This window comes from Pseudopodoces humilis, chromosome 3 (assembly GCF_049639895.1).
Source record: "Pseudopodoces humilis isolate 2021_Gansu_Grassland_sample_001 chromosome 3, ASM4963989v1, whole genome shotgun sequence".
Lineage (NCBI taxonomy): Eukaryota > Metazoa > Chordata > Aves > Passeriformes > Paridae > Pseudopodoces > Pseudopodoces humilis.
In genome coordinates this window covers 73,280,618-73,303,553 of record NC_142202.1, presented here as the reverse complement: position 1 = coordinate 73,303,553, position 22,936 = coordinate 73,280,618, and the positions used below count along the sequence as shown (strand labels likewise).

The 22,936-nt window shown below is 34.2% G+C and overlaps 1 protein-coding gene across 5 annotated transcripts in view; it reads right to left on the bottom strand.

Annotated features, from left to right (window-relative positions):
• Positions 1-22,936, bottom strand: part of ASCC3 (activating signal cointegrator 1 complex subunit 3) — a 253,171-nt gene that overhangs the window by 39,289 nt on the left and 190,946 nt on the right. For all 5 annotated transcript variants that reach the window (XM_088053260.1, XM_088053258.1, XM_088053259.1 and 2 more), the window contains 6 exons: positions 17,521-17,658; positions 17,289-17,409; positions 13,708-13,840; positions 10,953-11,078; positions 1,198-1,309; positions 800-934 (listed from right to left, as the gene is read on the bottom strand). In XM_088053260.1, the coding sequence (XP_087909386.1) occupies positions 800-934; positions 1,198-1,309; positions 10,953-11,078; positions 13,708-13,840; positions 17,289-17,409; positions 17,521-17,658 (765 nt within the window). The remainder of the gene's footprint in view (positions 1-799; positions 935-1,197; positions 1,310-10,952; positions 11,079-13,707; positions 13,841-17,288; positions 17,410-17,520; positions 17,659-22,936) is intronic.

The window sequence follows — 22,936 nt, the reverse complement described above, 5'->3', positions numbered from 1 at the left end:
TTTTGAAGCTAACACTTAGAAACCAGAATATTACTGAATTTGGGTCACTTGCATAATGTATTTAATGTAACAGAGACTATAATCTTATAGGGGTAGAAATAAGTTTTCCTGGATAATATTCAGTCACTTCTTGTTTTGAAATATGTTTGTACAAGTTACGCCACGTTGAAAATGGAAAATCTGTAGCTATAACTATGTAAATACTTAAAAAGGAAAATGTAGCAAACCCTCATTCTTTTATGGTGAGACTGTAATACTAACACAGTGCATCATTCATGGTGTCTTTGGTCTTGCATTGCACTTCTCTGTTAGACAGTATCCAGACTAACTGTGGGAGATGCTGTTGCTGCAGGTTATGACCTCAAGCATTGGGAAGTGGCTAGGAAAAGCAGACATTTTAGTAAAGAGGTATTTCCCATATGTTTCCCCTGCTTCTTAAAGCCTCTGTATCTTCCAGATTGTTCCAGGACAAAGTGATGGTCCTGCTACAGATTTGGCATAAGCAGTCATTCCTATGGCAGTTTAGTAATACACTCGACTTAGAAAAGACAAATATCAGATTTGTACAGATCCTGCACATTATAAAGGGACATAAGAAGAGAAAGAAGTGTATATAGTAATTCTGATGTACTGATAAGATGAAACACTTGAAACATCAAAAATGATTCAGGAATTTTTCTCAAAACAAGAAAAAATTTAAATTAGAGATCAGGGAAGAAAGACTCTTGTGTGGTTTTTTCATACACTTGTGTTTTTAAGAGTAAAATAAATGTATTTTTTAAGAAATATCAGCACTTACTGTCAGAATTAAGAGCAATTCTTCAATATTGCTTTCAGGTTTCAGCTGATCCTTGAACATCCCAATGGTTGGATGCTTCAAATAGTAATAGGAGGCAATACGTCCGTATGCCAGGGGTTCAATGCTGCGATTGTCCTGTTAGAAGAATCGAACACACAGAGTTCCCAAGCGGTTCAGTATAACGTGTTCCTACATAACTGTGAAACATGTTCAGACCACTTTTAAGAGAGAACAGCAAAAACAATTTAGCATCATAATTTAGCCACAGCAGTTTTCAACATAAGCATAGCAAAGAGCTCCAGACACAAACTCTAATATCAAGGAGCATGTATCTTGCTGTTCACAGCTTCTAGGAGCATGTATCTTACTGAATCTTGTGAGGCACACATTAGTCTTACCTCCCCAACTTCAATACAGTAGGAGCCTTCCAAATCAAACAGGGATTTCTCAACAAGGCTTGAGAGGTACTTATTCATAGTGTCATGGCTCACATCATCCAAGTTATAGTAACTAGATAAAATGAAAGCAAATGCATTATATGAATATTTTTTACAGTCTGAAGATTTTTAATAACAACGTCTTCTAGGAAAACTTACAAGGCTTCTACAATACACATATGGAACAGCAAATAACCACATTAAACAATTAAACACAGTGCTTTATTAGATTAACAAGATTAACAAGATTAACAAGAAATCCATGATTCTTAAATGGTTTGTGGGAGTAACCAACATAAGGCAAGCCTGTACATATGGAAAGATGGCAATTTGTCCATCTATTAATAGAAAGGTTGATACAAACAGAACTGGACTGGCTCTATTTTGTTAGTGGGAAAATTTTCCTGCTTTCACAGGTACATTTTCCTGATAAGTGTGAGAGTGAACAAGCAATGCAAACAAGTAACAGTATTTTTACTTCAAGACGAAGGAAGAACACCCATCCAGGAGAGCAACTGTCCTTACATCCTGCAGCTCTGAAAGTAAAACTAGGCATATAGTGACATCTCTTGAAAAAGTAAACTTATACCAATCCAAATGTTGGTGTTGTTACATTTCTGTGACATTTTATTCCTAAAGTTAGAATTGTTTAAAAAAGGAATAGAGTATTTCTTAATGTGGTTACTTTGCAGGTTCACTGTCAGACAAAATATAGGTTAACACAATGGCTTAGTTCTCTGCATGAAAAAAAAGTTTATAAAGTGTGCCAAAATATTTTTTCTTTTTATATTAGCATATAAAAAAGACACAGTGACTGAAGTTTGCACTCCTTAACTATAGAGCTTGAGGTGTATTATAAGATTTTACTCATATAACCCAACATAACTTCAGTGAGAACTTTTACTCCAGATAAAAACGCAGTAAGAACTTGTGTCCCTAGATTCAGTAAAGGCACCAGATCAGAAAGTAACAATTAACTTCAATTAGTAATAAAGAAAAACTGAGCATGCTTAGAAAGATTTAAAATCTTGAATTTAAGCTGAGTAAATAAACCATGCAGTTTCAAAGCAGAATTAAAAGAAACATGAAATCTGATTATTTACTGATTTGTTAAAAAGCAGATTAAAAAAGGTAGCCCTTGCTCATTTAATTGTCAAATATTGTGGCAGAAATAGATTACTGAGATTGTGCAATGATGAAAGATGCTCCTTTGTTCTACCTGCCTTGCTTTACTAAAATTTACTACTGTTATGATGTACTCAGCATTCCCACTTGAAATAAACCCCCTGAAATCGAGAGTAGGTTCTTTCAATGCTCTTTTATGCAGGTGAACAACAGGCTGCAAAAGAATGCACTGAGATTAATTTTAGCCAATTTTACAAAGTTACTGTTGCACCTGAGTTAGCTTTTTTAAACTCCTTTCACTGCCACTGGAAAGAAATGTGCAGAAATTACAGAATTCTATTCATCTAAAGTATTTTAAATATCTGCTTCAGGATGAGGTGAAATGTAATCACTGATTAAAAAAAGAGAACTTTAGACGACCAGTTCAGTTGTGGATGGTATATATGGGCAGATGAATCCCATTCTCTGAGTTAAATCCTCTATTATTTATTGCAATGCTGCTGTTTGCAAATTTCAGAAGATGGAATTACATGAATTTTATAAGCTAAAAACATCCTTATATAACTGCTTAATTTAAAGAATCTGATTGCATTATTATTTTCTTAAACAAGGTTTTTACCATACATCTCTTTAAATAGCAATAGCATAACCAAAAATGCCTGAATGCTAAATAGTAGCATTGCAATGTCCAGATATTTTCTGCTTGCTATTAATTCCAAATGATGGGATTAATTCTCTGAAGCTTTGAATATTCACTTGTACCTGGGTAAAGTTGGAATCAACCAGTAGTACCATAAGGAAAAGATATAAAAAATGTGTTCTGATACCAGCCAGCTACAAGAGACAAAGCATAGATACAGAGTAGTGGAGTATTCAACTCTGACATTTTATATGGGTTCATGCTGAGATGATCCGAAATACTTACAACACACCTATTTTCCAAAACCAAACCAAACTAACAGAAATATTTGTATTGAAAAAAAAAAACTTTTTTGTAGTAGCCAGCCACATATTATCAGCCTCATGCAAAGAAAACTCATTTGTTGAAAAATTACTCTAAGAATGATTTTGATGCAACCTAAATTTCATGAGCGTCCTTGTAAATTAAGTGATGTTGCGATAATACAAAATGGTCAAGATTTCTATCCGCCCATTTTATCTGCCTGAAATCACCAATCACATTTATTTTCTGGTTATTAGCAGAAATTACTTTGTCAAATTTTGTTTACCTTCTGAAATAATTGAGCAAATTAGCTAAATAAGTTGTTTAAGGGGGTGGAAAAAAATAATTCTATTTTATACTCCTAAACCACTAATTATTCCTTATTATTTCTCTCTAAATTGAATAGAATACTTCTGAAATGCTTATAACAGAGGCACTTTCTTGTCACGGTATCCAGACTTCCACCATATAATTTCAGCACCTTTATTTGCAGCACCATAACATCCATGATGAATACTGATAAAATGAAAAAAAGGAACATGGGCAATACACTGAAATTCTTTCCTGAGACTGCAATTTAAGACACCAATTCAAACATATTTGTGCTCTTGTACTCTGCCTAATTTGCAGTATTTCACTGCAGTTAACTGAAGTTATCATCATAAAAGAATTTTTAGTACCTTTTAAAATTTTTTGTGAATTTTAAATTTGCTGCTTCTTTGTAATTTGTTGTCAAAGGAGTAATTATGTAGCTGCCTAGTGGAAATAACACAATGTAAAGAAAAATCTTAAATGGTTTGTAATCTTGAGTGAAGTGGTACCAGTATGTTTTAACTACTGTCTGTAATGAGGCAGATATAATTTTGAGCACACCCACAGGAGCTTCTTGGTCATTCAGCACATTTTCCCCTAATAAAAATCAAAGCCATTCATCTTGAAAGACTGTGTTAAAATCATTAATGAAAACTGAGGTATCGTGACATTAGATTTCAATGCTCAGGAATAAATGCAAGTTGAATTCTGCATGTTGGTATGTTCCAAGTATAAAAACTGCATAATACTGAGTTCCTCTATGAAGCAATATTGCCTAACTATTTAATTACAGATAAAGAATAAAAATAATGCAGTTTCATGCTCACTGCATTGAATCATCTAGTCATTAGTTCCCCTTTGCTATAAACAGCCAGCCTACCTTTTTATCAGCACACCATTTCATTTATTTCTCAGTGAAGCCCAGTTTCACAATAATTGACTTGTCAGAAGCTCTAATTTATGAGGCTGGGCTCTGTAAGCCTTCTCCTATATTGGACTCAACCTGCACACAAGCAGGGTTGAATATTTACAATGCTGTTAACAGGTGCTGAGTTGTTTAATGATTCTAATAGCCAGAAGCGTACTGAGAAAGCCAGCGGGATCACAATTACAGGCTGTTTGAACACAACAATTACTCGTCCCCTGAGAGGTGTGAAAGTCAAAGGCAGTTTTATCCTAACAGCATCTAGCACATGGGCTAGACAGGCTAACTTCCATTAGTAGTCCGTAGGGAAAAAGCAGTATCAAACCCCTAGGTATCATAAAAATTTACAAAGTATGTAAAATTTAAACAATCAAAAGCTGAAGAAACTTTTTATTGTCTATTAAATAACATATTTAAAATCCCAAAACCTTGTAGAGCTTAGCAAGAACAACAAACTGTGAAACATGAACTTATTTCTCTAATCTAAGGAAGTGTGGAATTTCATCAGCTGAGAGCGACAGAGAAGACGTGCAGGAACATAAAATGTAGATGAAGTTACACAAAACATTTAGGATTTAATGCTGGCAATCATTTCCTGTTTAGCTTATGTAAACCTGACCTGAGATCTCTCTGGGAAATTTTTCATCAGCCTTGAAATGGTCCTGCTATAACTGTCAATGCTGTGGAGTCATTTGTTACAGCACCATGTTTTTTATGTTCAGATTATACGGTGGTAATAGTGATACACATAATGAAAATCGGTGACAGGAGTCAGCCAAAAATATTAAAGAAGAAACTTGCTAGTCAGTAGGTCTTTTTAAACAAATGCACGAAACAGCAAATCCACAGCATTCACTCGATAGCAAGAAAATGTGCTTTCTGAGATTGTACAGTTCTGATGCAGGATTTTTTTATGAACAAGTATGGGGGAGCATAGACAGTAATTTTTTCTAGGTCCCTTTACTGCAGTCATCATTTATATTTACTTTCATCAGCTTCAGCAGCTGCCAGCTTCAAATAGCACCATGGAAATGGTACAGAGTATATGGCACAACTGATGAACCTTCACAGCCAGAGAGAGATACGACCCAAAGTACCAACTCACTTCTGTTGTTAAGGCATTACTGACTGACTCTGGAGTCCGTGACTGGCTTGCAAAAAGGCATTACAGAGTGGACAAGTGCTGCAGACAGTAATGTCACCCTCTATTTTACCTCTATCGTGTTTTCTTGCATCTATATATACCCATATGCCAGGTAGGCAAACCGATACATTGCTATCTTCAATCAGCTTTTAGTATACTCTACATTGTGGTCATTTAAGAAGAACAAAACTAAGTCCAATTTCTCTGACATCAGTGTTTCTAATTATAACATTTGCAAGACAGCTTATCTCCCAAGATGCACTCATGAAAAATGAAAGCTAATAGGCACACAAGAAACTTGCTCACATATTGGTGAGATTTTTCTTTTTCCTATCATATATTCCAATAGATAATTTGTACAGGTAAATAATTTCCAAGAGTAGGAAGAAAATTATATGAATTTTCTTTCTAGATGGGGAGATGCGGAGTCTTCAGCTTTGTATTCTCACCTAAGATTGCAGCAGACTGGGAAGCAGGAGGCAGCTCAAACACTCAGCAGCCTGGGACTTCCCTGTCTGCAGACTTAGCAAATCTTTATTTGTCTGAATATTCGGCAAAACTATACAGTGAGCTACCTTTCTGTACTTTTCACATCACTGTGATCCTAATAATTCCAAAGAACAAACTCTGGTTATGAAATTCATAATAATGCCCAGAGCTGTAATTTATTAAATATATATACATGCATATGTATCTGTAGATGCATATAGGTCTAAAGGTCATTAAAAAACGAAGAATCCTTTTGCAGAGTCCTCTGTGAAATATCTGTTTACCAACTCAAAATATGGATAGTGATGCCTTAGCTTTTATATTTTTCATATTCTGTGGTGCCTAGTTGTGTAGTTCTGAGCTTCATATTAAGTATTAGTGAGCTCTCTTCACAGCGTAGGTAGACAAAACAATTCCTTTTCCAGCTTGATACTAAGGACAATCATTAGAAGTTTCAGGCCCAAAAGCATAAACAATGGTGGACTGAAGAGAGAAAACAAGAAGGATTGGGCTTCACAACACGAAGCATCGATTGGACAATTAACCCCGATATGCACATGGACCAAAACTTAAAGAAGTTTTATGTCATGACCAGTCATCCATTTTGTGACCATTTCTAGGTCCATCTTGGGTGTAGCCCTGGCCAGGCTCATGTACTGCCCAAGGTGTATCCTTTAAGGCCTTTCAATAAATACCTACTTTATTCTAAACTCTGTCTAGCTTCTAGGTCAGCTTTCTCCAGGCATCATATTAGTAATCACTGCAGTGCAATATACTTTTTATATATATATATATATATATATATATATATAAATATATATATATATATATTATATATTATATATATTATATATTATATATATTATATATATATATATATATATAAAAATGTAATTTTATCTCTTAATCTTAGCTAATTTAACTTTCTTCAGTAATCTCTCTTCTGACACAATTCCAAATTAACCCTAAAATTCTGAATAACTGTGATTTTGTCACCAAAATACACAGGTATTCCATTCTGACTGAATGCTACCATGGCATTACCTGTCATCATAGTAGAAGAAAATATATTGGACGAGTATATAACCATAATTTGCATTCATATGTTTTATTCACATGCGCAGCTAATCATAATGAGAAAATGAAATTTAAAGTAAAACATAAATGTATGATAAGGGCACCATCGCTCTGAGATTATAATTAATGCTGTTTTATTCATTCACTCCAAAAAACTTTGCAAAACTGATATCAAGTGGGAAAAAAAACCCATAATAATAATTTTCGGAATGAAATAATAAAGTATAATGTTTCAGGTTTTCACAAGGAAGTTACATAGAAAACCGGTTTTGTAAGTATGCCCATGTACACAGACACACTCTCACATATAAATACATAAATAGCCACACACATTTTAACAGTGATGTGATGTGTGCTCTCAGGATATCTAAAGATTAACTTTCCATATGAGAGCTGATTCTGCTTAACTTTACATATGTTGTAAATTTCTATTTCTCTTTTACCGCACATGTATCTGGCAAATATCACAACCTGATTTACAGAAAATTTTTCTCATAGCCATTTTTCTTCTATAGAAAGTCACCATTATAATCTTTTATAAGGGTAAAAGAATGAAATAACCAAGGCATTTCAGCCAGGGAATGGAGATAGATGAGCCTGTCAAAGCGCTGCTTTGCAAAGAACAGGGCCCTTTGCAGATCTGTGTGATATGACCTTGACCTAGTAAAGAGCATAGTGACTACAGCTCTATGTGGAAAGGAGTACACATTGTACTACTTGACTGAAATAATACAGAAACTGTGACTTAACAGGCAAATTCGAAAAGCTCTGCATTTAGGATTAACTGTTTTGAGGGAAGGGAAGAACAGGGAAGAAACTCTGGGTATAAAGACTAAAAAACACACTGATAAACATTTCATTTGGACCAAGTCTGTCATTCATGTGTCATCTCCCAAACAGGATGAGTGTGACTAGCTGTCATGCACCTGAACAAAACGAGCACTCAGCTACTCTTCTTCCCCGAAGCAACAGCTCAATTACACCTCTTACCTAGTCAGTTAAAAACCATTCCATAGAGTTTGAGAGGCAGGGCTTCATCAAACAAGAAAATTAAAATAGTTTGATGAAAAGCAGTATTTTATTTCCACACCATTAAAACAACCATCACTGCAAGTTTAACAAATTATCTCAAGTTTGCCAGGAAAACTTTGAAGATGACTTCATGTTTAGAAGAAACCTGGATACTTAGAGGAAAAAGATACTCAGATCTCTGTCTCACAACAAAGGTAGATAGATTACCATTACTTGAGTGGTTCAAATTGTAGGCATTCAGTAAGGCATTTTATGATACTGGATTGGAATAGGATGATCCTACATTCGTTTATGCAGCTTTAATATACAAGTAGCTAAAACTGGCAATAAATGAGAATATAAATCTTCTGCATATTATCTAAGCCCATTATTTTGGGGATTTACAGCATCACATACAATGACTTTTATGCCAATGAATCCCAAGGCAATTTACTAATCATGCATGCAGGAATTACTTATTCACCACTAAGGTACAGTCACCTGCTGTCTGGAAAATAGTTCCTGCTTCACAGGGGAGAGAAAGTCACTAAAACTGTTTTGGAGCAGGACATGATAAAGAACACTTCTGTCCAGTGACATGGAATGGGTATTGAATAATCATCTAAACCAAAAACCAGCAACTATGCTCCTATTCTTATGAAAAACAAAACAAAACCTTAAAATCTTTGGATTATTAAGGGCCACAAATTTTTATTTGATAATATCAATCATTTCATATGCTCTTTTATGGCACAGTAAACTCCATTACCATAATGTAACTGATTCAGATTTATCTCAACAATCACTGACTTCTGTTTGTAAAACTCTTCAGTTTTCTTTGGATGTACCTCATTCAAACACTGATCACACTGAAACTGCTTGCTTGGCTTTCAGGAGGTCTGAAAACACCACAGATAGTAGGTCCAGGAAAACTACTCACTAAGTTCAGTAACTTTGGATGAAATGTAATAGTGTTACTAAGTCAAAGAGTGGAATGCACGCACATCCATTCCATTTGTGCTTGGCATCTAGAAATGATTTGACAAACGCTTTGACAGAGTAAATAATATCCTTAATTTTTCTCCCTGCTTGGCTAGATACAGAAGGAATGCTGAGTACCTGTGTGGATAAAAAGCTAAACTTGCCAGCTGTTCCAAAGTGGTGTTCCAATGCAAGACTCCATTTCATTAGAAATTTAATTATTCATTCCTATTCTGCCATTATGGGCATGACTAGGATCGGCTCATCTTGGTTATCACTACAAAGACTCTACATCTCATTATGAAGTGCTTCTTTTCTTTTCTTTCTGCCCACCCCCAACTCTCTTCCCACCTCAGAATAGCAGGTTTTGCTTTGAAGTTGAAATTGTGATAACTCCAGATTTAGCTCTCTATGACAATAAAGAAACTGCAGAGAAAAAAGGACCAGAAGTCAACATGCCAACCTCATACTCAAGTAGAAATCCTCTTTCATACTGGGAAAAGATTGCCTATTAAGCAAATTTTCTATATTCTACATTCACCTATGGCCTATATGTACCTATCACAGATACCACATGATCAAAGCTTACCAAAACCAAACCAACTACAGCACTTTACCAAAGCAATTCAAGAGCAAGACATTTTAAGGTAACAATACTTTATACTAAAAAAGTATAAAATCTAACAATTAAAAAAGCATAATTTAACTCTCAGAGGAGAAATACCCACCCCCATAACTATATGCATTGTATTAGTTATGGAGTGAGAAAATTGAAAACACTTTCTTTAGTTTACAGTTTAAATCCTCTGCATTTATTTCCCAAGAAGACTAGATGGAAATTCTGTTTGTTTTGTGGGAGATTCTCAGCATAGGACTAGATGCAGAATCAAAAACTTAAAAAGTCTTAAAAAGAATTAAAGGAAATTACTTTCACCTGCAGGCTCCCAGCAGCACTTGCCCACAAAGTACCCGGCAGAAAACCTTGCCAAATGCTATGGACATTAACATGATTTCAGAAATACAACATGCTGGAGTACATCAAGAAATAGTGATCTAAACAGTTAATTCTTTGTTTGCCACATTATTTTAGTGGTTGAATGATCACAGCACAGGTAACACACCATTTGCCCAAATGGGAGTTGTGGCAAAGGCAGCCTGTGTTGGTGGAACAGCTCAGAATAATCTGCATACCAGCTGGAGCTAGGCAGGATGATAGAAATCATTGGAAAGATTGCACACATGGTTTCACCAGGATACCCTAATGAAAGCAAACTTACCACAGAGAAACAGCTGATAGTTATTCTTTCATTTATTAGGAAAGTCCAAGTTTTAATAAATTTTCTAAACAAAACTGGGCAGAACATATCAATGTGGTAGCAAAAAAAAAAGTATTGCTTTATAAATACAATATCCAAAGGAATGTGATAATGTGGAATTTTATTTTAGGGATGCTGATGTAGCCTTCTCAATAAGGTTATTTTATTGCTGTAACTAAGTTGTAAAGTTATCTGCCAAAAAATACATTTATATTTAGAAAAAAAATTATAAAAAATATATGCACATGAGTTTTAATCCACATGTGGGCCAGTAATGCTCCTACACTGGAGACTGCTAAGTATTCTAGGCTCCAACACCAGATGGATCACCTTTGGATCAACTCTAACCTCAAGTTACCTTGAGATTAAATTGCATTTATGTTGTATACTCACGTTGGGTTCATTATAAGTCGACGGAAGAAGTAAGTCCAGGTGATATAATCCATTGCATCCTGCTTAGATGTAATAGTTCCAGCAGCAATTTCAGCATTCAAGTGGTCAGCCAACACCTCTAACAAGCTGAAGAACAGGAAACAAAAAGATTTAGTTGACTTCACAATCACAAAGACAAATAATATATTTTGTAGAGCTGTCCATTAAAAGGTTTATTACTTTTAATCTGAATATATTATATATTTATCTTCCAGTAAAAGACAAGAGGGGAAGGGGGAATGTAATTGCAAGGTCACTCATCTTTACATGATAGTGGAATGAAGCTCAAATTATTTTTTGATTGGACCAAGAATGCACAAGTTTAAGTCATTCGTGGAACATATTCAGATGGAGCTACTCAGTGGTAACTTCTGAATATTGTATGTTGACCATATGATCATGCTGATTTAATCCAATAGAGAATCATATGGAAAGACAAACAGGAAATGAAACAGTGGCAATAGCTTAGCTAATACTTGACAAATACTTCAGGGCTATTAAAATTACATCAAAACTGTTTCCCCTAGATTTTGCCTCATCTTCATCCAATGTAAAAAAAAAGCAAAAAAAAAAAAAAAAAAAAAAAAAGCAAAAAGAAAAAAGAAAAGAAAGAAAAGAAGAGCAGCTACTTTTACCCAAAAAGATTTAAACTCAGAAACAGAATAATAAAAGCAGCTTAAAATGATTCTTAAAAAATAAAATACTCAGTCATTAAATGGAACAAAGACCTCCATCAGGGTATCTAATGAGATCATGCCTGGCTAGAGTTCAGAGAATAGCTAATATCCTTAAGGTTCAACCTAATTTTTCTTGTATTATATCCTTTTTCTTCTCGCAGTGTTCTTTCCCTGTTGCTAAAAGTAAACAATAATCTGGCATGAGTAGCTGTGTTACTGCTCTGTACTGGTGACTACGTGCTTCTAAGGGTCAGAACTGCAGACATTCTACACAGATTGTCCAAATAAACTGGACAGACTATTCAATAGCTATTCCACAATAGTGGAATTCTGGGTTTTCTTTTGTTTCTAATGCTCTGTGTTTCAGGCCCATGATCAGGGAAAGCACAAGGACTGTTATGAGTTGAGTACTCCAGTCTTACAACTAATATGTAAACAATGGCTTTTAGAAAAAAATGTTAATTAAAAAAATGTGAAGTTTACTTTTACAAATCAGAAATACTACACAAAGCTGATAAATCTGCTCTTTGGTAAAACAGATGGGAAAGCATTCCAAAACTAAACCCCCCCCTGAGAGACCCCAACCAGTATCTCTTTGAAGATATGAAATACTTGATCATTAAAGAGACCAAGACAAACCTAAGTTATATGGTTCACAAGCTACAGAGAATTTAACAAGGTTGTTATTTATATGCGACTCTTCATCTGCATATTTATCAAATATTCTTTTTTTATAATAAAAGATGGAATATATCAGAACTACAAATAAATATAAACACACAAATGTAGCTACTAGTAACATAGACTATTTATACTGTTCCAAACATGAACAAAGGTGTGATTACTACTGTTATATTGAAGATGTGATTTCATTCTTTAGAAACACCAGTTCCCAAGGAATAGAGATATTTCTTAGTTTATGCTAATTCCATGCAGTCTGGATATATCATCAACATTTAAATCACAGCACTCTTTTTACTTATTAGCTATCATTTTGAAGAAGTTCAACTCCTAGACTTCTGTGCTAAGTGCAATTTCTATTTAAAAAAAAAGTGTGGTTTCCTAAGGAAATGAAGTGTATGTTTCCACATTCTTTGGTTGCAAAAATTGTATGTCTGTCTGTTCACCACAGAAATTAACTTTCAAATACACTGGCCCATTTCAACTACATTTCAAAAGTAGACTCCACTCTCAGACTCCAACAAGTTTCCTGAGCAGATAGAGGTCCCATTATCACTTACGTTGGGGGATAAAGTTTCCTTAGGAGAACAATACTGTGAATTCTTTACGACTGAGAAAAGCTTTCAGTAATGTTCATGCTTTTTTAGATGTCTAAGCATTGCTCCGTGAAACCTTCCTCTACAGGAGACCAATGTAACTATTTGGCTTTTATTTGGCTTCTCCTTGAACAACTAAATATATTAAAAATATCAAAATGAAAATTATGTATGCTGGACAATCAACTAGGTTTTAAGAGGCTGCAAAACAGCGCCGTTTCTACACTTCTCACAAGAATCTTGCAATTTTGTAGGGAAAGATGTTAGAATTGTATTAGTAAGAGTTTACACCATGTAAACTTGAACTTTGAACTTTTTGAACTTTTGAAATTTTCAAGAATGCGATGTCTATAATGATACAAATATTCTAGGTAAAAGGTGCTAGAAACTCACCTGTGTTTTTGCTATTATTAACTTGTCACAGAAGTTCAAAGAGGGTTCTGAGGATTATGGATAGTTGTCTTAAACACTGCTCTTGAAGAACAGTTTGCGCTTCCACATGTCTGAGACAACATCCCAAAATGGAGAGGCATTGTGGAATTACCTTGGGAATGGACTGACAAGCTCAGCAATGCTTCAAAACTCATGGAAGAAAGGATTTTTCTACAAAAAGATGGGCAATTTCTTTTTTTAAAACTGTCTTCCTCTTGACCCCAGTATTTAGGACTTATCCAGCACAGGAATTTTGTTTCCCTTTCCTCTATCCCTCATTTTTAGTACTGTTTATAGTTTGACCAGCTTCTCTGATTGCTTTTTCTTTACCTTGATTCCACTGGGAAAGGTTCATAAAGGAATTTTTTGTAGAAGTCTTTCTTAATATCATGAACTAGAATGACAGCTTTTCCTTGGTCATCGAACTGTGGTCTGCCAGCACGCCCCATCATCTGAAGCACATCTGCCAAAGAGACAATAATGTATAAACCAAATATTTGTTTGGATGTATAAATAAATGTATTTATGTCTGTATAATGTACAATATAGGTGTTTTGCATTCCTTTAGCTTTGTATGCCCTACTGCCTAAGTTTTATTGCTCTCAGATAAAGTTATGATGAACGCCTTTTTGCCAGAGACAATCTTGTACACTTAAAGACCACCCATTGCAATAGAATCTAGGCTTATATCTAATTTAAATTGCTTTACTCTCCTTCCATTCCACATCCATCTCTCATTTTATCACATGCAATTAAAGATGATGAGTAAGAGACCTCATGAAGGCTACAATGACAATTGTCTATCATTTCCTAATTTTCTAATACTTGACTTCACACACAAGTTCCTCATGTAGGCTTTCCTGCTAGATAGGATTTCCTAGGTTTTGAGTATTTTGGAGATAAAATTGTATAGGCAATTTCTAATTACTGAGCACTATGTTATTTACCACTCGAAGAAGTTATATTAGTTATTGGCACTGGAGTAGAGATGGTTTCATACTGTATGCTGTCCCTACATCACAATATACAGATTTAAAAGTTGGTTCAGTCATCCTACCTACACACCATTATTTGTAAATACAAATTAATGACTTCTATAAACGTTGAAAATACTAGTTTATACAAAACATGCTCAACTTGCTACCTGCAATTATAAGCATGCTTATAATCTATTTGTTTGTCTTCTCTTCATTTGAGAAGTGCATCTTCATAGGTTGTTTTGTGCCTTATTCACCAGAGCTCTGAATCCTTTCTGGTACCTTCAACTGCCACTTAACTTAGAAGAAACAATGGAAAACAATTTGTAAGTTTTATAGCTTTATCTTAAAGTTTTAGTGTTTTGTGTATTCCATTTGAGCTCTAGCCCACCTGCCCAGTATGTGGCTTGCAGCACTTGGCATGTTGAAGAGATTTATTTGAGTTAAGAAATGGTAAAGCTTTTAGCCCAAAGCTCTGTTGAGGAAGGAAGATCCAGAAAGTAAAGAATGGAATACAGCAACTGACCATAACAGGAGAAAAGCCCAACTGTGAATTTCTAGTAACACGTTTTCACTTGTGTACTGACTTGTGTACATAAAGCAATGATTTTTATCAGTTTATTCCTTTTGTTAGCTTAGGAGTGACATTAAGATGTAAAATGAAACTAGTTTAAATCTGCTGCTTCTGAATAGGTATGTGCATATACCTAGGAGTATGTATATACCATATACATAGGAGTGTGATGAAACAACTTCTTGGTATTCTATGTGGTAAATTAAATTGTGCGTAATACCATACAGAAAATGGATTTACCAAAAAGTGTCAGGAAAGTATTTTTGCCAATATCCACTATGTAATTATCCAAACTCAATATTTTCTTTACTGACTGTATATTGCTTGGCTGCTCTTAATCACTGGACTAAACTCCTGAAATATTAAATATGATCCGACTGGCTGACTAAATAAATGACTGTTAACTGAGAAAAAGTCTTCCCCAAAACCTCTGACTTCACTCAAAGAAGCATTCTTGCTTATTTTGAAATTGCTGAACACTCATCAGTGATTCATTCTGCTCTCAGCTGCTTCCTTGGAGCCAAATGCATTCCTGACACAGAAAGGTAACTTCCGTAGGGAGAAGCCAAGTAATACCATGATGGAACATTGAAGGCACAACTTGAGGGCAGCATTAAAGACAGTATTGTGAAACTTTTGGAAGTATTTCAGAAAGAAATTAATTACATTTTCATTTTACTGCTGCAGCAAAACTCTACTACCTATCCACAGAAGTTCCAGATGCATAAATATTCTCTAGAAAGTTAAAAATAAAAATGCTTTAGGCAAACCACACCACATGTTTCTTCATAAAATAAAGAATCTGCATTTTCTGTTGCAGTGCAGACAACAAAATCTGAATACTTCAATCACAGATGGTGGCATTCCATCCACCCCCTCCCCTGCCCCAAGTCTTACTGAAAACTCAGGAACTAACAACACCCTGTGTTGAAATTATCTGAATTAAAAAAGGCAATAAAGAGTGAAAGTATCAGCATTCCCTAAATTTGTGTGAACTTGTGCAACAGATTTCTAAAACAGCACCGTAAGTCTGCACTGTTTATTATGTTTATTTATCTGAGTCTCTGATTTCTTTTAAATACATTATTTTCTGTTACTGATTTCTGATAGTGCCATGGATTCAACATAAATCTTCTGTTGATTTCTTTCCTCACCACTTTTCCCCATCCAGTAATAAAGCCAATCATTGCCGTTCCTCCAGTCGGCACGAGCGCAATATGACTTCGCTGCAGAGACTGTTTCCACTAAGTTTACATCAGCCAAAGTCTGTCACAAAATACAAGTGTGCATGGCTAAGATCCCAGGTCAGACCAGGATCTTTGAACAAGAGAGCTGGTCTGGAAATTGATCCCAAGTTTCCTGCAGAGCACTAACCACTAAATTAAGCTCTATGACGGGTTACTTGAAGAAGTAACCCCTGTAGTATTTTCAGTTTGAGCTTTTCTTGCATTACTAAACTTCTCTTGCTGAAAAGACAGCGCATGGCTAAAAAGATGCAAGCTCTGTATTTACGTAACATATACCATTTAGATTGTCCTTAGGTGTACACATCACTGGCATAGTATAGGAACACTTAATAATAAACTTTCTCCTCTGAAAAAAGAAAGGGAAAACAGAACAGGAAACCTGGAATAAATTTAGCTTGTCCTCATTCTTCAAACTTAGTATCATCCAGACAAATATTCTCCCTGTCTGAACTCCGAAAAAAGTTCCTCCATGGTTCACTTTCTCCAGCTTGTTGAAAACACTGCAGAACAGTTTATGAAAACTGGAGTTTACCAGAGACAAAAAGCAAGAAAAGTCTGTATCAAACCAGAAATTCAAATATTTAATTTAGCTGCTTATTTCTGAAGTATCCTTTATACCACTGAAGACACACCAGGCCAGTTAAGGTTTTTTGTTTACAACCAAGTGATTATGTACACATTTTATTTTCTCATTTGTGTGTGATTCAACTGTTGCATTTCAAATCATGCCTAAAATTACTGTTAAAAATTTGTTTCTATTAAGAAAAGGTTTAAGAAATTAAAAAAGAAAATTGCATGCTTGAAAAGTTCCTTTTATACAATTACCTAGTTAACTAGATATGGCTTTATATTGTCCCTTTAATTATTAAATGTCTATTTTGGGTGATACACATTAAAGGAATTTTGCGTGAAAAAAGATTTGTGAAACATAAACATTTTCATTATTGCATAAATTCTTAAGAGTTCTCTTACAACTTGCACTAAACAAATTAAAATCCCATACCTCATCTCTCTTAGTCTTTATCCAGATTCAGTTACTAAATAATTCCAGTCATTTGCATATGCTTGAAATACATTTCAGCATATGAACATTTCCATAATTTATGTGAGTACCTGTAATGGGATAATCCACGTAACGCCTTGTTTTTCCATCGTAGTATTCTGTTCCTTTAACAATTACTAAATGAGCTGGAAAATTTACACCCCAAGCTAATGTGCTTGTGGCAATAAGAACCTAAGACAAAAAGAAAGATTAAAAGATTAATGAGATATATGTAACAAAAAGCCAACTTTTAAAATTCCATGTAAAACTCATTATGGCAGGATTCAAAAAGAACACATGTACCTGGATTTTGCAGTTCACAAACAATTCTTCCACAGTTTTCCTGTCCCTTTCATGCAGACCTGCATGGTGCATGCCTATTCCAAAAGCAAGTGTCAGCTTCAGATTTGAATCTCTAACTGTGACTATAATGTCATTCATCTGGAACAGAAAGGATAATTGCATGCTTTAAAACAGATTACTAAGAAATTTTAAACTTTTGGGTTTCTTATCTTTATTTTTTTGGTTTTGTAGCAATGATAATTTGCTCAATGCTGTTTATACAAGCAGGAAAACAGAGCCTTCTTCAGTCTCTGAAAAGGCTGGTTTTGTCTAAAAAAAATACTATATTAACAATGCGGGTGGAATACAAAATGCACATGTCCTAAGTAACACAGGCAAGGAAATGAAAATGCTGAAAATATCTTGACAGGTCTGGCAAATACCGTGCATTCTGTTCTGTGTTTGTTTAATGCAATCCCTAGTATCAAAGGGGTTAGAACTGGTATAAAAACATAGCAAATCCCTGCAACCAGTAACATAATAACAGTCATGAAAAATAAATTTGGCTCTCTCTAATGCCTTTGAACAGATAGATTGTTCCTCAGTTTGACAATTTTCCAATTATTATTCATCAAGAAAGCTTCCGATTCAGATGCTGAAATGCAAATTAATTTGAATATTTTTTTGAGTGTGAGTTTGTAATTTATAGACACTAACTCTGTAGTGAAATCCAACATCTATTAAGTATGTTCACTTAAAACTTTCAGAAGTCCAGATAAAAAGCTATTTTTATTACTGTTACTCATTCTTTCAAATTTGATGTCAATGACTCTTGGAATCATTTTCACTACTATGATTTTAACTATCTTTCTTGCCTACATTTAAGTCATAAACGTGATAATAAGCTTATTATTTTTGTAGCTGACCTCCGTGAAAAGCCTCTTAGTGCTAACAAACAAAACTGTCTTGTTAAGTGATTCTACCCTTCAAAATTATTTTTATTGTTTTATTTCTAAGTCAATTTATTATTTTATGTGATTTTAATATAATTATAGCCAGGAACCTTAAAATTTATACTCTTATTAGTGGTTTCCTGGTGCCACCAGCAGTGGCATGATGATATTGCATACTTAGGGCAGAATCATTCATGGTCATAGGAGGTATAGCCAAGGTTAGAGAAAAAATAGTAGGGCAGAACAAATTAGTCAGGGTAACTGAATAATTTGGACATAGTGCTCAGCCTCATCTCAGAATGAGTTCTCCAAAGTGCTGAGATATGATAGCTGCATGACTGCAGTGATATCTTCATTTCTGTTTCAGACTCTGAGGTGTTTCACTTTTGATGTTCAAGATTGCAACCTCTCTAAATATATCCTGTGTTTAATAATTCTCAGACCTTAATGTGAATAAAATTATTCACATATCTAAACTCAAGTAACATGTTGCCACTATTATAAAAAGAATCCTTAAAAGGTACAAAAAATACAGAGATTATAACAGTCCATATTGAGGATTTTCAAACAAACAAACAAACAAACAAATAAACAAGATTTTGTAAATCAATCCGTTTTGTCAGGAAGAGTAAATTGAAAAGCATTTTAAAAGTCTATTTATTGAAGTAATCTTGACTAACGGAACCACAACTGATGGCAGTAACAGAGAAACAAATTAAAAGAAAAAATTGTTCAACTTTTGACGAATCACTTAAGTTCATCTGTCAATGGAAGCTTCTATACTTTATTTCCCCTTACAATGCAGTTGCCTGGATGTTCTTAACAGTTTACTGTACTACAAGACATGGAAGGTTTGTTGTATAAACTGATCTAGCACATATAAAAGAAAAGGGTGCTTACAGAAGAAAAGAGTGAAAGGGTCCATAAAACATTGGAAAGGAAGGGAGCAGAAAGAAAAAAACCCAATGAATTGAGAAGTGAAGAGGGGATAAGTCCATTTAGGACAGGAAAGCAAAAAGAGGGGTAGATGAGTTGAAGAGAGTAAAGAGATGAATGAAAGGAGGATATGTTAAAGGATAAAGTTTATCTATCTAGATAAAATCAGCAAACCTTTGATTTCTCTAGTCAACATGTAGACATGTGACTTCAGTGTAGACAACATGAATTATGACCCATCTTAAAGAGTTTTTCTTCTAAGACTAAAAAATATCTGGATAAAATGGGAACACATATACTGTTTTCTCTACAATTATGATCATCAGCATACAATACTAAAAATGTTATCAAACTTATTAATGATTATTTTACTACAGGTTTATTAATTGATACTAGTAATGCATAGGGTCCTTATGCCTATGCACACACTTAGTAACTACATGCATGAATTTAACAGGAAATTAAGATGAAAAAAGTAGAAAACAAAATTGGTAAATGCGTGAAAAACAAAAAAATGCATTTACATTTTATTCAGTTTCTGCATTCAAGAACTGAAAGATGATACTACATTGCTGAATTCATTTTTCTTCTCCCCACCAAGAATCAGCCACTTTATGGCAATTATATCTTTACCATAAGGGAACGAGACAATTCCAAATACATTTATTTCATTATTCAGATCAAAAGAATGTGATATTGCGAAAATAATGAATCTCAACCCTGTTTTCCTCTAGAACTGTACAGGGATCAAATTAGCTGATTGGAATTAGTCTATAGTGATTAGACTGCTCCTTCAGCACATGCAGTTTTACACTGCCAGCTATTTCCAGTACACAACCTGAGCTAAACCTTTCTGCCACAGAGTTGCCAGCACAAAACATCCTAAATTCGCTCTGCTGGGAATTTATTCGAAGATGTTCTTCTTGCTTTTACAATCAGTGGTGGTTATTTTTTTTCCCCTCTGACTCGTATTACAGCGGCAGCCTGTGGTGCTGTTAGTCATACCTGCAAAGCAGTGTAATTTACCACAGGAAAACTAAAGAACCCTTAGCAGGAGCACTGGCACATGTACTGCTATCCTGTCATTTTAGCAGCAGGGAATCCTAGTCATTTTTAGCTGACCCCTTACTTTCACATAAATCACTGTAATAAACGTAACTGTTTCATCCATAGGCACAATCCAAGGCTTAAAATTCTCATGACAATTTATTTAAAAATGTAACTCTCTTATGTCAGTGTAGTGTAAGAATATTATAACTTTCTATTAAGAAATAATGGCACAATTAATAGGTTCATTAACCAGAAACAGATACAGCACTGTGACTATAAAACAAATCTAACATTTCTGCATTGTTATGACTCAATTACTCTTTATCTTTCTGAAAACAACTGCAATGTAGTTTTACTCACAGAATGATAATGAAATAAATTTTATCTTAAGAACAGAAAAAAGTATATTAAAATAATATAAGGAAATACACATCGTACCAACATTAAAAGACCCTGTACAACACCAATGCAGGGAACTTAACGGCAAGGAATTTTTCCCTCGACTCATAGACAAACAGGATCAGGCCCATACTGAAAGGGTTTACTATCTTTTATAATTGTTTTTTGTGTTTTTTTGCTTTTTTGCTTTTTTGCTTTTTTTTTTTTTATAACGAAGAAAAGTATCTCCTGAAAACCAAATTGCAACCTGGTAGCATTGCAAAATATTTGTTCTCAAAAATAAACTTTATTTCTACATTTTCTATTCTAATTTCTAAACAAGCCAGATTTTTCTCAAACTACTAAGTAGTCATTCTCTTTGTTCCTACACATATGTAAACTGTTGAACCATTTACTTTAAGCTAATAGAAGTTTTTTTTTAATATTTTAAATTTATTATACTTAAAAAGCTTTTGTAGAAAGATAGGATTCCATTTAAGCAGATACATTACCCTGTGCCTGAAATACATTCCAGTCAGAGTATAATTCAGCAAGTTGATGACAATGCTGGCTCCAAAAGAAAGGAGGAGACCAGATTGGACAAGAATGAGCTAACAGATTGTGCAGCCCAATTCTGTCCCTTTGAGTGTGATATATTGTTTCAAGATGCTAAAACCCCATACTTTCTCAAAGCATATCTGTTGTGCTGGTTTTCCCATTTTCACAGAATCCTCATTATTAGTACTCTCTACTCTTTTCAAAGCACGTCAGACTCAGACCATATGCCACTGAATAATGCTTATCAATTGTCTAAAATGCCCAATAGAAGAAAGATCTGCCAAACAAAAGAATCGTGAAAGTTATGAAGTCTTTTACAAAAATAATTACATATTTCACATCTGCTACAGATGTTAAGTGAAATAAAAACATCTCCTTGTTATAACTAAATGTTAATTTTTATGACACACTTTTGTGTCATAAAACCAACATCTTGTAGAAGGAAGTTGAACTTCTATAATGACTGAAACACTTAGAAATCATTCTTGGGTACCCTCCTGATCTTTAAAGGCAGAAAAAAAAAATCTTCTTACAAAATTATTTTTGATGAAGAGTTGGCTTATACTTCAGAACCATCCCACACAGAACAAGCTGCCTAAAATAACTCAAATAAGATTATTCAAGGAACATTTTCAAATGTGTTTTAAACAGTTGAGATATATTATTAAATCATATTTAATAATACATAATAATGCATTAAAGCATAATAATATAATAAAACATTTAACACTAAAAGACACATTTAAATGACAGCAATATGCCTGTTCATGACACAGACCAGATTCTCCTATTCCTGCTTTATAGCACAACATTACCTCAAGACATTAACATGGAGATAATAGGTTGTTTGATTTAAAGGTTAGAGAAGGAAAAGCATCTTTTATCTTCCCAAGAATTCTTAAGATTTTTTTTATTGGTTTTGGTTTTTTTTCTTTGTTTGTTTTTATTAACAATGCAAACTAAGTATTGGTAAAATTTAATTCCCTTTCATGCATATGGCTATGTGTATTTCCACACAGTGTACAAATACACACATAATCTGTAATTAGTGCACACATGTTTAAACACTCACATGTCTAAAATGGCAAAATCAGGATGGGTCTGATTCATCTTTTTGGAGTCAATGAATGTCCTTCATTCAAGGGTCCTTGTATTCTGTGGATGCAAACTATTGCCCAATGTAGATACTATTGAATATTACTGCAGGTATGTTTGTGCTAAAGGATACTAGTTATTTCTAGAGGTTTCATAAAGAACAGTCTTAACAAGATGCAGATGGCCAAATGATGCACAAAGCAGAATGCAAAAATCATTGTGGTTAAAGTTAAAACTATGTACACTGGTATATTTCTTCTCCCTCCTTGCACAGTAAATATTTTTTAAAAAAATAAAATCCATGTATCTGGACAGGGAATAAATTTTTAAAGAAACCCCACCAAACAAATAAGAAAACACCCTGCTTGTCTGCTGGTGAGAACTGCATTCTAACTTCAAACAATAAACCATAAATACTACTTTTGTACTTTTGTTTTAGGTTAAAAACAAAAAGCTGTAAAAACATT